The sequence below is a fragment of the Hippocampus guttulatus genome, chromosome 6 (genome assembly GCF_054856545.1).
Source record: "Hippocampus guttulatus isolate MCC_2025c chromosome 6, RoL_Hgut_1.0, whole genome shotgun sequence".
NCBI lineage: Eukaryota > Metazoa > Chordata > Actinopteri > Syngnathiformes > Syngnathidae > Hippocampus > Hippocampus guttulatus.
In genome coordinates, this window is record NC_141266.1 from 16,415,961 (window position 1) to 16,428,708 (window position 12,748).

Sequence of the window (12,748 nt, forward strand, 5' to 3'; positions counted from 1 at the left end):
ATTTTGGAAAATGACTTTTAATCATCATCATCCCTTTCCCAACTTCTTCCCCTTCTTGAGATGAGTTATTTGGAAATGGCATCCCCCCGATTCTTTCATGTGTTGGGACTGATGTCCCGATGTCTCTTGGCCTCGATTGGACAGTACAAACTGAGCAACAAGTCCGCTAAATCTTAAGTCTTCTTTTGGATCCATTTCAAGGATCAATAACTTGTACCAGAGACTTATTAAACATTTTTTTAAGAGTGTTCCTCCTTCTGACATACAACAGCCATGATCATGTGGATGTGCACGTGTACAAAAACATGGTTGGATTCGAGGCAAACACTCGACGGATAAGAAAAGCCTTTCGTTATTTATCACAGTGGAGGTTATAAGCTTCAGTGGCACAGCACAGAAAATTTATTTTCACTTGTAATTTTAGTCTAATCTTTGGCAATCACCTTTTTTTTCTAAGTAATGATTTTGTGCAGGGGTAGGGAAGAACCTACTTTGTGTAACAATGACGATCAAATGATGAGCATTTGTGGGTTTGAGGTCAATTTACTTGTTTGTTTTTTTTGCATGGCCTTCTGGATCAAACATTCTCAGGGGTGCCCAGCGTTGGAAAAAGAAAAAAAAATTATTGTTCTCTGAAAAGCATCTTTTTTTTTAAGTGAAAAGAAAGACAATTAATTCGAGCCACTTTCGCAAAACTCACAGGATTCATCTCTCTTCAGAGTGCTAAACTCTGACGATCTTAGTCAGGGGTAGGGAACCTTTTTCCTATCTGGGGCTGTTTCAGTCTTCGTGCTAGATTTGTGGTGGTGATTGTTTTCAATATAAATTATACAAACAACTCACAAAAGGTTAGTTCAGACAGTGGCCCCATTGTTCATGAACAAGTGACATTCTTTAAAATTGCCATGGGGGGGGGGGGAGCAGGAAAAATAAGTTTACACATGCAAAACAAGGCATGAAGGGGTTTCTGCAAAAAAGAAAAAAAAAACAGATTCATTACAATAAATCAGAAACATGAAGGGGATCCAATGTAGGCGGGTTTCACATGAAATTTCAAGATGAACCCATATCCAGGTCATTTGAGCTTCTCAAAACTTCTGGATGCAATGTCCAACGGTGATATGCTGCTGGCATAATTCACAACTGTTCACAATATCCACGGATGTCTACTTCTATGCCTTTCTGTGACACTTCCAGTGTCTGTTGCAACTTGGTGATGACTCAGCTCAGTGGCCACATCATTCTGAGAACATTCTATTTCAATCTCTTGGTCAATTGTAAGGTGTTGTCTTGGTTTCATGATGTTGAAACGTGAGCGACATGATGACCACACCTGTTTAAATGCCAATTCTAATTGAAGCAGGGAATGCATCAGTGCATTCATGGATCAAACACTTAAATTTTGCCATTCAGCTTGTGACAGAACAGCAAGTTCTGCAAAAGTACTGAAACACTTCACAGCTCATTCAAATGTTCACAGGTCAATTGAGTTCACGTGTTCATGTGAATTTGAGGTTCGCTGTCAATTTTCAACCAAAAGCCCAATATCCTATTTTGTTATTTTGGGAGGAGTGTATATTATTGTGCCTTCATGGGCCACGTGTTTTCAGTCTTCTTATTACAGTTGCTCTGATGTTTTTGCTTTGAGAAAAGCACGGCAAATCCACTTGCAGTTTCCCTACACCTAGCTTGAAACAAGTAGTACCAAGTAGCTGACATGTTTCTAATCCTTCAGAAATCTTGCACAGAGAGAGAAAGAGAGAGATAGATGCTATTACTTCAAAATATCGTCTTGTGCTTTTACGAAGACATAATGAGTATCGCCCACATGAGGCGGCGTCGGAGTAACCTTGGTGGAAAAGAGCCACGTTAGAGAACAAGTGGAGTGAGGGGTGAATAGAATCAACAAAGAAAAATAACGGTGCATTTAATTTAGATCAACAAATGCCAAGGAACAAAAACATATGTACAAGCTTGAAAAAAACCCCCCAAATAAACAGAAATAATTCTCATGCTTCTACCCCCACACCCACGCACTTCTTAAGTCTTCACCTTTTCCCAGAATCCAAATAAAATGTTACAAGTTAAGAAAATATAGGCTATTCCAACATGGTTGTGTCATGGGCTTTGCACTACCACTCTTTCTCTTCTCCAGTTCTTCTTCATCTCTCTTTTCAGTAAGGGTGTTGGGTGTTGCTGTTCTGTCCCGCTGGCCTGTGTCCTGACCCAAAGCTCCCCTCCCCGGACGTCCCCACCCCCGAGGTGTGGCACTGAGTCAAAAAGGGTGACTGGTAGGAAAGGCGGCTGATGTCACAGCTCATCGCGGTCCCGTCCGAGGATGGTGTAGCGAGTCTCGCTGGGCGCCAGCTTTTGGAAGGAGCTCTGCGGGGGTTTGCTGGCCCCATCGGCCCCGATCTCCTCCTGATGACAAACACAGAGGCCAAGTCATTTCAAATGACAAAAGGACGACATGAGCAGCTTCTGCTAAGATCTTGCGGCATTTTTCGAGGGGAAGTGTTCCAAGTACAAGTCATTGATTATCTTTCCCCTGTAAAATGAATGTGGATGGCATTAATTCGTTTCGGCCTCCCAAAAAAAAAAAAAAGCCAACTAAATATTTGTAATGTGTTTTTTTAATGAGCGAAAAAGAGCTTATTGTACTTCATAAAAACAGATGTGCCTGTGAATATTGTTATATTATCCAGCTACATGGGTTAGCATAGCTTAAAACGGGGTGGCCCCATGGGCAGGCAAAAAAAGGGGCCGTACCTGCCCACAAAATTACTTGTACCTCGTCACCCTGCTTCCTTTAAGATGGAGCCCATGGGTAACAAATACAATGAAAACAGCAGGGGCCTCGAAAGTGAACCCTGGGGAACACCATACCATCCTTGGGCAAAGCAGTACTCAAGATAACAATATCTTCAAATGACCACTATAGGTTTTCCCTGCTCAAAATGTACGACTCATTTATGAGCCTGTCCATAAATGCTAAAGCAGGCCAATCACAAAGCTCATTTCATGGTTGCCAATGACAAATACCCACGGGCAGGAGCAACATGCGATGTGCACGGATGGGCATTAGTTTAAGAGTGTGAAAAACACATTTGACTGTACACCGTGTCTGTTAAATCCTCTTCAAGTCTTCTTGCTGTACAGGTAGCTTGGGGCTAAACTATGTGATTGTTTGAAATCTTGGAATTAGCTTCTGAATAGCACAACGAGCACTTATCCTTTTCTTAGGAGTCATTCTCAGGGCTAATTCAGAGAAAAGAGACAGTACTCTAATTGCAGTGTGACGCAGGGCCAATGACAATTGCGCAGCACCAGAACAAGCACAATAGATCCTTCCGCGTGTCTGCGCCATGAGCTTCTGTACACTATCGCAAGCTTCTTGTTTCTTAGAAGCCACTCAGAAGGCTAATTAAGAATAAAAACCAAAAAAAAAAAACAAAAAAAAAACAAAACAACAGCAACTTATTTGCAATGTGTGACGCACATTGCCAATAATGGCTACAGAGCATGAGAAGAAAGACAAAAGATCCTTCCGCGTATCCATGCCAAGACGATTCGCAAATTGATAAAACACCGTAAATCAAAATCCTTTTTCTATTAATGTGCAAAACCCGAGGCTCCACTGTAAATGTTTCTCACAATCAAAACAGAGCATTACTATCAATATGAGTTTTTTTCTGAACGGAGCTCTTGCACTGGATGTCATTCGATTGTGTTCGAGCGGTTATCAAGGCGGTGTGTAGCCAGACCTGTCCAGGCGTGCTGTCCGTGGGATCCGGACCGTGGTGGAACTCTCTGTGTAGTTTTCCGGAGTGAAGGTCCAACACGAACTGTTTCAGCTTGCCAGGAATACTAGAAAGATTCAGCACAAAGAACACGCCATGAATCGGCGGCACATTCCAACACTACGTTCCACATAGTTCCAGTCTGACTCGTTGTAAGGGACAATTAGACGCCGGTGACACGAGGACGCGTTAATCCATAAAGCATCTTATTAATGACAGGTCACGAGAGGCTGTCGTGTTACACGGATGGCACCCAGTTCCCCTGGTGGAGCTTGTGTGTGTGTGTGGGTGTCTAGCATTAGTGCATACATACAACATAGGCTGCGCTAATGCAATTTCAAGCTGTGTGCCGCACGCAGCGCTGATGTGATGCAATTAGGCTGAGCGAGGCCGGTCAGTCCCCGGGGCTCGTGTCTATGTGATCGGGCTCTGATTGGGGAGAGTGGGGGCAGAATAAATAGGAGCATATTTGATTAGAATGGATTAGTTTAGCACTTATTGCCCGTGCCAAATCATGTCACATTAGCGCTGCTGTCCTGGCCCATTCATAAAGCACACGTGGAAGAAGGGCCTAACATTTTTTTGGCTGGTGCGCAAGAGACGATTATGCTGTGTTTGTGTGTGTGTGTAATAAAAACTCCTTTATCTAGGCAGATGAGAAGAATGGTGGCTCATGACATCATTAAGCACAAAGAATAGGCACTAGTCAAATTTGTGGTCAGCTGTCATTAGATTTGCTTCATCGGTTTGACATGATGTGATTACTGCAATTACACTGGTACACACGTTCCAGTGGACGCCAAATAATTTTAAAAAAAGTGTTTTATTTCAACATATCTTTTTTTGAAGGCCACACATTATATACAAGTAAAAAAATGTGACATTTATATCGTACTATGAGCTCATTACAAGCCTTGCAAAAAAAAAAAGCGGATTTACTGACGGCGATTCATTTAACAATATGCTGATTATTGTGGTTGTAGTTTACAGTGGGTTAGCTTCGAACCCCGCTGCGTCATATTGAAGGCATTGTTTGCCCTTCTCATTGCCAACATAGCTGGAATGATGTGCTTGGTGGAATCTCTGTTTGTTTCGTTAGCTCTCTTGAATTTTGTTTTGTGTTTGAAACATTTTCACTCCACGGATGTGCAAGTGCTAATTTAAGTGACATGATGACTGTAAATGGTGACGTGAAATATTTTGCAACTTTGTAATCAAAAGAACATTTCCAAAACAACAACAAATTGTGGAGAAATGGCCATGGAGGATCCAATCTGATTTTGGTGCAGATCCAGATTTTGCTAGATTTATCTGTTATCATCTAAATGGTTGTTGATTTATCTGGTCATCGATTAGCTCTAAATCAATTGACACACCTCTAACCCATGTTGACAAAGTTTAATGGTGATCCAAATGAGGCTTACCGTATTTTCACAAGCACATAACACACCATAATGGCACCCGTAACTGACACTATGCATTTAATACGGTATCGTAAAATACGGTGTTTCTTCCTTGGCCGACCAAGGTCAACCGTGAGAAGAGAGAAGGAAAGAGGTGGGAACTTACTTGAGGTCTTTATAGTCCGGGAACACATACATGTGCCTGAACGAGTCAATAGCGATAACGGGACAGTCGGCAGGAGTCTTCTGGATATGGAGGAGAGGATGACGGAACTTGTCGCAGTCCGCGTGCAGGAAGTTGATGGACCCTGAGCAACACAGAACAGTTTGCCATCACACAAAGGCTATTGGTTGAGTTCCCCCCCTACTAGCATTTCTAAATATGTATCCTCAAATGGCTATTCTCCTTGAAGGCACACAGGCAATCTCGGCTGACCAGGTACTAGAAATACCTGGTAGAACAAAGTGAAAAGCGGCAAGAGCGAGTGGAGCAGTGGTGCGCTGACTATGTCTAATGCAGTGAAAGGGGAGCATCTGTTCCTACTGTTTCAACTTAAAGAGAACAGGATAAGGCAAAAAAAAAAAAAAAAAAAGGGAACCGGCCAAATTCACACATCAGTGGTAATGACTCCGCGAACTTAAAACCACAAAAAAGGAGAACAAAGCTAGCCACTATTTATTTCCTGAAAGGGAGACACTTTATTCAAGAGCAGACTGCGATCAGAAAGAACAGGGAGTGCTACAGCAAAGTGGAGACTGTGGAGTATTATACTTCTGCATTCACAGCAGTGGGTAAAGGAGGATATATGTCTCGTGGAGGCTTGTCCATTCTGTCTCCCTCTGTTGGTCATTTATTTTTGTTTGTTTGTTTTTTTTGGGGGGGGGGGGGGTGTCTCTTGGGAGGGTTATAACTATTCGGTCAATTTTGTTGCTCTGCACTTGTGCATGTGCACAGATAAAAAGTTCCGCACCGTTCCATAAAAGTGCCGTGTTCAGATCTGATGCAACAAAGCAGGTCACAAGTTTCTGTAAAAAGTGGGGAAAAAGACATCACACGCGACAAAATAAAATGAAACAAGCTGACCTTTCTCGCCGATGAGCTGACGAGCTACTTCTTGCTGGAACTTCTCTAAGCTCTCATTGTCTTCTTTGAGATGGAACAGGATAAGGAAAGGGATGCCCTCTTCGGTGAGCTCCTGGAAAACAGTGATTGTGTTCAAAATGATGGTGTCCATTCGAAGATCTCTTTGAGGATGTGATCATGAATAGGGAGGCGAGGGACTAACCTCCCCGTTTTCAAAGGTGATCTCCCTGACCAGAGGCACACACTTGTCCTGAGCCCAAGCGTAGGTCAGGTCAAAATTGGTGAGGGAGCCGAGGTAAACCATATCGGGGATGCTCTCCCCAACCGGTTTGTAGATGACGTTGTCCCCGCTGAAGCGCTCCGACTCGGACACCGATCTGGAGGTGAAGATGAAGGTCAATACCACGCCGTGGAGACTTCACTGAAGAATTGTGCGAATAAGAAAAGAGAAAGGGAAGAAAAAAAACTCACCCGAAAGCAGCCATAAAGACGCAGTCATCTCGGAGGATGTTGGAGACTTTTTCAAAGGTGTGGTAGTTGTCAGAGTCTTTCTTCTCAAAGTATCCAATGATGTTCCTTTTGCTCCTCTGTTGAAGACAAACTAAGAGGGTCAGTGTGTAATAAAATTGTTTCAAGAAGTTTGCAGGGTTTTACATCCTATTCCTCAAATGCCACAATGTCAACAGAAAATAAATGTTGGGTTTTTCGTCGCAACAGTCCACTTTTAAATGTGTATTGGTCCATCGCATACTGGCTGTTTTTGTACTGAAACTCTTCATGGGTTTTTCGCTTGAAAACGATCAACGATACTATCACTATAGCCGTGGCATTTACGCTAATCGAATGTTAACTTTCAACGCGAAAATGTATCGTCATGTACTTGCCTGGGGACGCAAATAGCATCAATTTGGCGAAATTGCCGACGCAAGCTTTAATGAGGGCATCCAAAATTATTTATTAGGCTTGTACAGGCTAAAATTAAGAGTCCATGGAGCTATGCAGTCTTTGGGTATGTGTGTGAATGTGAATTTATTTATTTATTACTCCCCCCACACCCCCCCCCCCCCACACACACTGTATTGTCTTAAATATTATTCTATTCATTTTATTAATTTCCCGAGAGAGGGAATTTGTTTGTGTTTAAATTTTCAACGATAATCATCTAAATTAAAATGAATTAACACTTGAAATGTATCAGTCTGTGTGGAATGAACGTATGCATTACACAAGTTTCACTTTTTGAATATATGACTGAAAAATAAATCAACTCTTTCATCATATTCTAATTTCTGGACCGAGCACCTGTGTGTATGTATATAAAACGTAAATCTTATTGGCTAGTTTTTTGACATTGCAGCCTTCTTGATTTGAAAATTGCTTTCTCCTACATTGCACTGTTAATTTGAATTGGATGCGCTGTGCAGCCCTATCGGCCAGTAATAAAAGACTCCAAACAAACGTGTGTTGTTGCCGCTCACATCCACAGTCTTCAGCTCCTCCAGGGAGTGGATCTCTTTCACGGGGTCAACCTGCTGCTGGCGGATGAAGTCGGCGATGGCCACCACTGACCTCTGACCCCTGTACTCCCGCTTCATCATCATGCCGTTGCGGAACAGCTTCAGCGTGGGGTACTTACTGATGCGGTAGCGCTGCGCTATGTCGGCTACACGGGGGGCAGAAGGCGAAGTTAGAGAAAGCAATTGATTGATGAAGAAGAGTAAAGCACGCTCGCAGACACGGGGTGGGGGGGGGGCGGCTGGTGGACGCCGTAGAGCGGTGGCGGGCGATGGTGGCGGTGAAAAGGCTGAAAACACAACCTTCAGACAGCTCTGAGCTCTGATCTCCCACATGAAAGCTGCCCCCCCACCGAGGTAAATATTCGCTGTGCAGACACTCCCTCCCCGTGTGCGTGCGTGCGTGCGTGGCAGGTGTCAATCTCTCGGTGGGGCGTCTCTAAGCCTCCAGGCTTCACAGGAAGAAGCAGTTTTGTCATTAGCCTTCAAACAGTTTGCGGGTCATCAATAATTCTCTTTAATTTGCTTTATCTCAAAAGGGCTGCGGCCGGGGCGGTTTGTGTCTGCGCTGCGCTTTGGTGCAGCGGCCATCTTTGCGGACGTCGACCCATCAAATACGGTGTGGGTATGTGCGCGGGAGCCCTTTCCATTAAGCGCGTATAGCATGAAAGGTGCCGAACTGTTTAGAACATTTAATCAACAACTTTGACAGAGCTTAGGAGATATACTTGAAAGGATATCAATATTAGTCATACTGTCGTTTCATTTTCACCCGTTGGCTTCTTTGGACTGCAGATATTAGATCGACTAATTCAAGCTTTCCAATTAAAGTTAAGTAAAAAGTAAAAACGCGATTTTGACAGATACTGCTATATACTGCGATATAAAAGACAGTAAATGCATGTTAGGTGCAAGAATTATTTTCATCCACTCGCGGTCGCCATCCTCACGGTCATTGAGTGCGTATAGCTTTCTTCATAGGGCGTGGCATGGCCCGGTGAGTGATGTGGGTGTCAGTGAGTGAGAGTGGACAGTTAACTGGCAGTTGCTGACTCTGCGTGCGTTGTGGCCACCGTGTACACACGTGCTTATTGCTTACTATGGTTTTCTTACCGTTTCTTCAATCAAGCAATTGAAAGTGCACCGGCTGCTTGGAGGATAGTACACATAGCGATAGTAGACTATATTAAATTAGTTACCATTAATAAATTTGTTTGTTTTGTTCATCAAAGATGTGCTGTCGTGGTAGAAGAAGCGGAGTGGCGGAGTTGTTAATACTCACAATGCTGGTCGCAGTCAACTCGTGCAAACACCACCTGCTTGGTGTCAGGGAACTCCTCCCGCATGATATTAGACGCCTCCTCAAAGATGGGATGGAGCATCTGACTAAATCTGCACCTGAAATAAGTGAGATTTACACAATTTCCGACGGTGAAATAAACATTGTCCTACTACAGTGGCTTCCCATGACATAAAATACATTTTTATGAATAATACATAAGTCACATTTTTTGATGAGCATGTGTGTGGACTAGACTACTGTAATTTAATGCTGATCATGATGGTCGGACATGGAGAGCGACATATTTTTTTTAGGTGGTACTTGGTGCAACAGGTGCACGAACCACTGCCCCGAAGGTTGTATAGTTTGGGGACTGACTACGATTTCCAGAACTTGGAGGCTAAACTGTTATCAAGCCATGGTTTGGTTTACGGAGATAAACCTTTTTTTTTTATACTCGTATGACAGTTAAAGTCAAAAGTTACTGAAGACAAAAAAAAATCACCTGATGGAAAGAGTTCTGATTTTTTTTTAATTACCACGATTTCCAACGGGGAAAAAATATAAACAAATTGGATTTATTTTTCTCCCTTTGTTTATCTTAAAAGCAAATTTGGATTAAATGGCTGTCCAAGCATCCGTTATGGCTTCGATGCGGCTATCTGTGCGAAAGAAGCTGCCGCACAATGATGTTAACAATGTTGATATCACTACAAAAATGAAAAAGAGCAGACAAAGAAGTCACTTACCAGTCAGCATAAAAGTTAACTAAGGAAACGCCAGCATTATCTGGAAGCACACACACACAATCACGAAAACGCTTACAATACTGTAAAATGTAAATTTGACGCTAAGAGTGCAGCGCTCTTTGCTGTCTTACTTAAGACGTCGTCAATGTTGGCTGAGTCCAAACTGGTGATTTCTGCTTGCCCGGGGGTGGTAAGGCCCATCACCTTTAGAAAATGATTAGCTATTAAAACCAAAGGGCGACAACGACACGGGCTATATGGCGCGGAAAAATGTCGGGGCCGCGTGTGGCTCTCATTTCGAGAAATATGCGAGTGAGAGTAGGCATGAATGAAAAAAAAATTGTTTTAAAAGGTTTACATTTGTTTGACACTTCCGTTTTAACACTGTCTCCTTCCCATTCATGAGGACACATCAGGAGCATGGATGTTCAATATCCTGTTCCAAAATTCTTTTAATATGATTTAGGAGTCTCAGGATCATATTCAAAGGGTCTGGGGACGTACTCTATTATCCTAGTCATGCCACCCCGTTACTATCCTCAAAAAATAATTAACCAGAGTTGTATTGCCTCTGGAGCACCCTTTGGCACATTAAATGTTTATTCATACGGATTTACTTTACCAAGGATGAGAGATGTAAACCACGCTACAAAAGAAATGGCAAAAGGTCATCTTAGCAGCACCAAATTTGTCAAGCGTGTACACACCCAAAAAGCAAATAATCGTGAAGAATCCTTTGAGTAAGTAATCATCTACAAGTGGATCTCTGTCATCATTATCTCGCACAAAGCAAACATTGGAGTGCTGATTGTTGGTGTGCCAATGACTCAAGAAGGATAGTTAATTGCTTATCCCGGATGTTTCAAACAAATACGCCACAGGCTATGCCTAGACTCACGAACAATTCATTTATACAAAACATTTTGGAAGAAATATTCCCTCGCGCTATTTTCAGTTCATAGACAGCCCTGCCTTGGCTGTGGGGTGCTCAGTTGTGCTTTTTCTTGCACAGCACAAACCCCAATCGGCTCTCTTTGTCACACACTGCTGATGTCTTTGCGGGGTTTTTTTTTTGCTCTTAATTAGCCCCAAGTGTGGCTCTAAAGACAGAGAAAACTGCTAATGATAAAGATAATAGAAAGACCGAATGTCTGTTGAAGAAAGACAGAAATGATAGCTAAGCACGAGAATAGCGTTGATTCTAATGCTGCTGCGCAGTTTGATTCGGCAAATTGTTGCATTTATATGACTGTATTTTCACGATCAAACGGCACCACCGTGTTAAAAGGCGTTGTGTCAGTAGCGGGGGCTATTTCTGTATTTAACACATACAAGACGCATTGGATTATAGATCGCAGGCATGGTAAAGTGTATGCCAGATGAAACAATATCATAACATGCATGCACGTGAGCATATGTTTTTAAAAAGGCAGCAGGAGCAAAACTGATTCCCGGTTCTTTTCCTCTTCGGCCGGGAGGACACGACATCCATAATTTCCACAAACAATTTGAAATGCGGACTCGTCAGACCACAGAACACTTTTCCACTTTGCATAAATGTTAAAATTAAATTAATGGTTATTTGCCAGACATTGACATTTATCAGTTTGAACATTAAAAAAAAAAATCTTTGTCATGTATTCAATTACAGTAAATATAGGTTGAACATGATTTGCAAATCACTGTACTCTGTTTTTATGCATGTTTAACACAATATCCCAACTTCATTGGAACTGGGTTTGTAAAACTGAATTACTACATTCACTGCCCTAAACATACATCTGTCTTCCTTGCTGCTCCTCTTTTAATCTCCGGTGTCCATTATTGCTGCAGAAATGGAAGCATTGTGGGATGAATAAAATTCATATTATCGTCTTCATCATAAACTTGACACAAGGAAGATTACCATGTAAAGCTGACTGTTCTCGGGTCAGCCCAAAAGTAACACAACCGTGGTACCGCTCATTTCCGGGTTCTTATCCAATGAGATTAAGCCACAACAGAGGAATCCACCAACCGCGAACATCACCCATTGACACGAAGAGCTCAATCGATAATCATAGGTTAAAAACATATTAATTGTAAAAACACATCTGTGTGGACACTTACAGTATGTGTTAGGCACATTTCTTCGACCAAAGGAGTATATTGACATTTTACCACCTTAAACGTATGCTAACCCGTCCAATGTGGATAGTCCGACTAAAGTAAGAAACCTTAGGAGCATGATTATGCCTGAAGTTTGGACACGCTGCATGAAAAACAAATTGCATACGAACTGTTTGTGATGAACCAAAATTAATTACAACACCGTCGGTAAACTCATTCAACATCACCGGCTCGTCTACGCAAACTGTAATGCGAAACGGTATGCAAAAACTTCCGTCGCCAGTCACCCTGCCAAGGACAAGGAGCCTCAGTAGTGAATAAGCGGTTTGGCACATTAGTCACAGCCCCCAAAAAATAAAGTCGCCACCTCTAATGACAAGAGACTCTGTTCGGCTAGCTAGCAGCTGTGGACTGACTGGCTGGCTAGAAGCCCTCAGCTAACGTTAGCATGCGCTTTAGCTCCAATCAACCGAGTGTCATTTGCAGGGACCAGAGAAAGGCGCTTACCAGCAGTATGACGCAAATGATGCGGTCAAAGAGGAAAGGTAATAGTGTTGCTAGTTTCATCGTATTGTAGAATGTGTGAAGATGGAGGTGGTGTCGGTGTTGAGTCGTCCGTGTCTGCTTCGACGCCGCTCTACTTGCTGCAGCAGAAACAGCGGCGAACCGATCTCGTGGTGACCACGGAAACGACAGGGAAACGTCCGGTTAGCCTAAAGCTAATTTGGGAAATGAAGTTGTTAAACACACCTAGACAGACGTCCTTGCTTGTAAAATAAACTACAAACATGGTATCGATTGAAATGT

The 12,748-nt window shown here is 42.7% G+C and overlaps 1 protein-coding gene across 1 annotated transcript; it reads right to left on the reverse strand.

Moving 5' to 3' along the window:
* Position 1: 1 nt before the first annotated feature.
* erp44 (endoplasmic reticulum protein 44) lies at positions 2-12,622 on the reverse strand. Its single transcript, XM_086113982.1, has 11 exons — positions 12,449-12,622; positions 9,964-10,036; positions 9,833-9,872; positions 9,084-9,199; positions 7,766-7,950; positions 6,759-6,874; positions 6,490-6,664; positions 6,288-6,399; positions 5,370-5,511; positions 3,765-3,867; positions 2-2,421 (listed from the first exon to the last, which is right to left on the reverse strand). The coding sequence occupies exons 1-11, from the start codon at positions 12,506-12,508 to the stop codon at positions 2,311-2,313; spliced, it is 1,233 nt and encodes a 410-aa protein (XP_085970108.1). The 5' UTR covers positions 12,509-12,622; the 3' UTR covers positions 2-2,310.
* Positions 12,623-12,748: the final 126 nt, after the last annotated feature.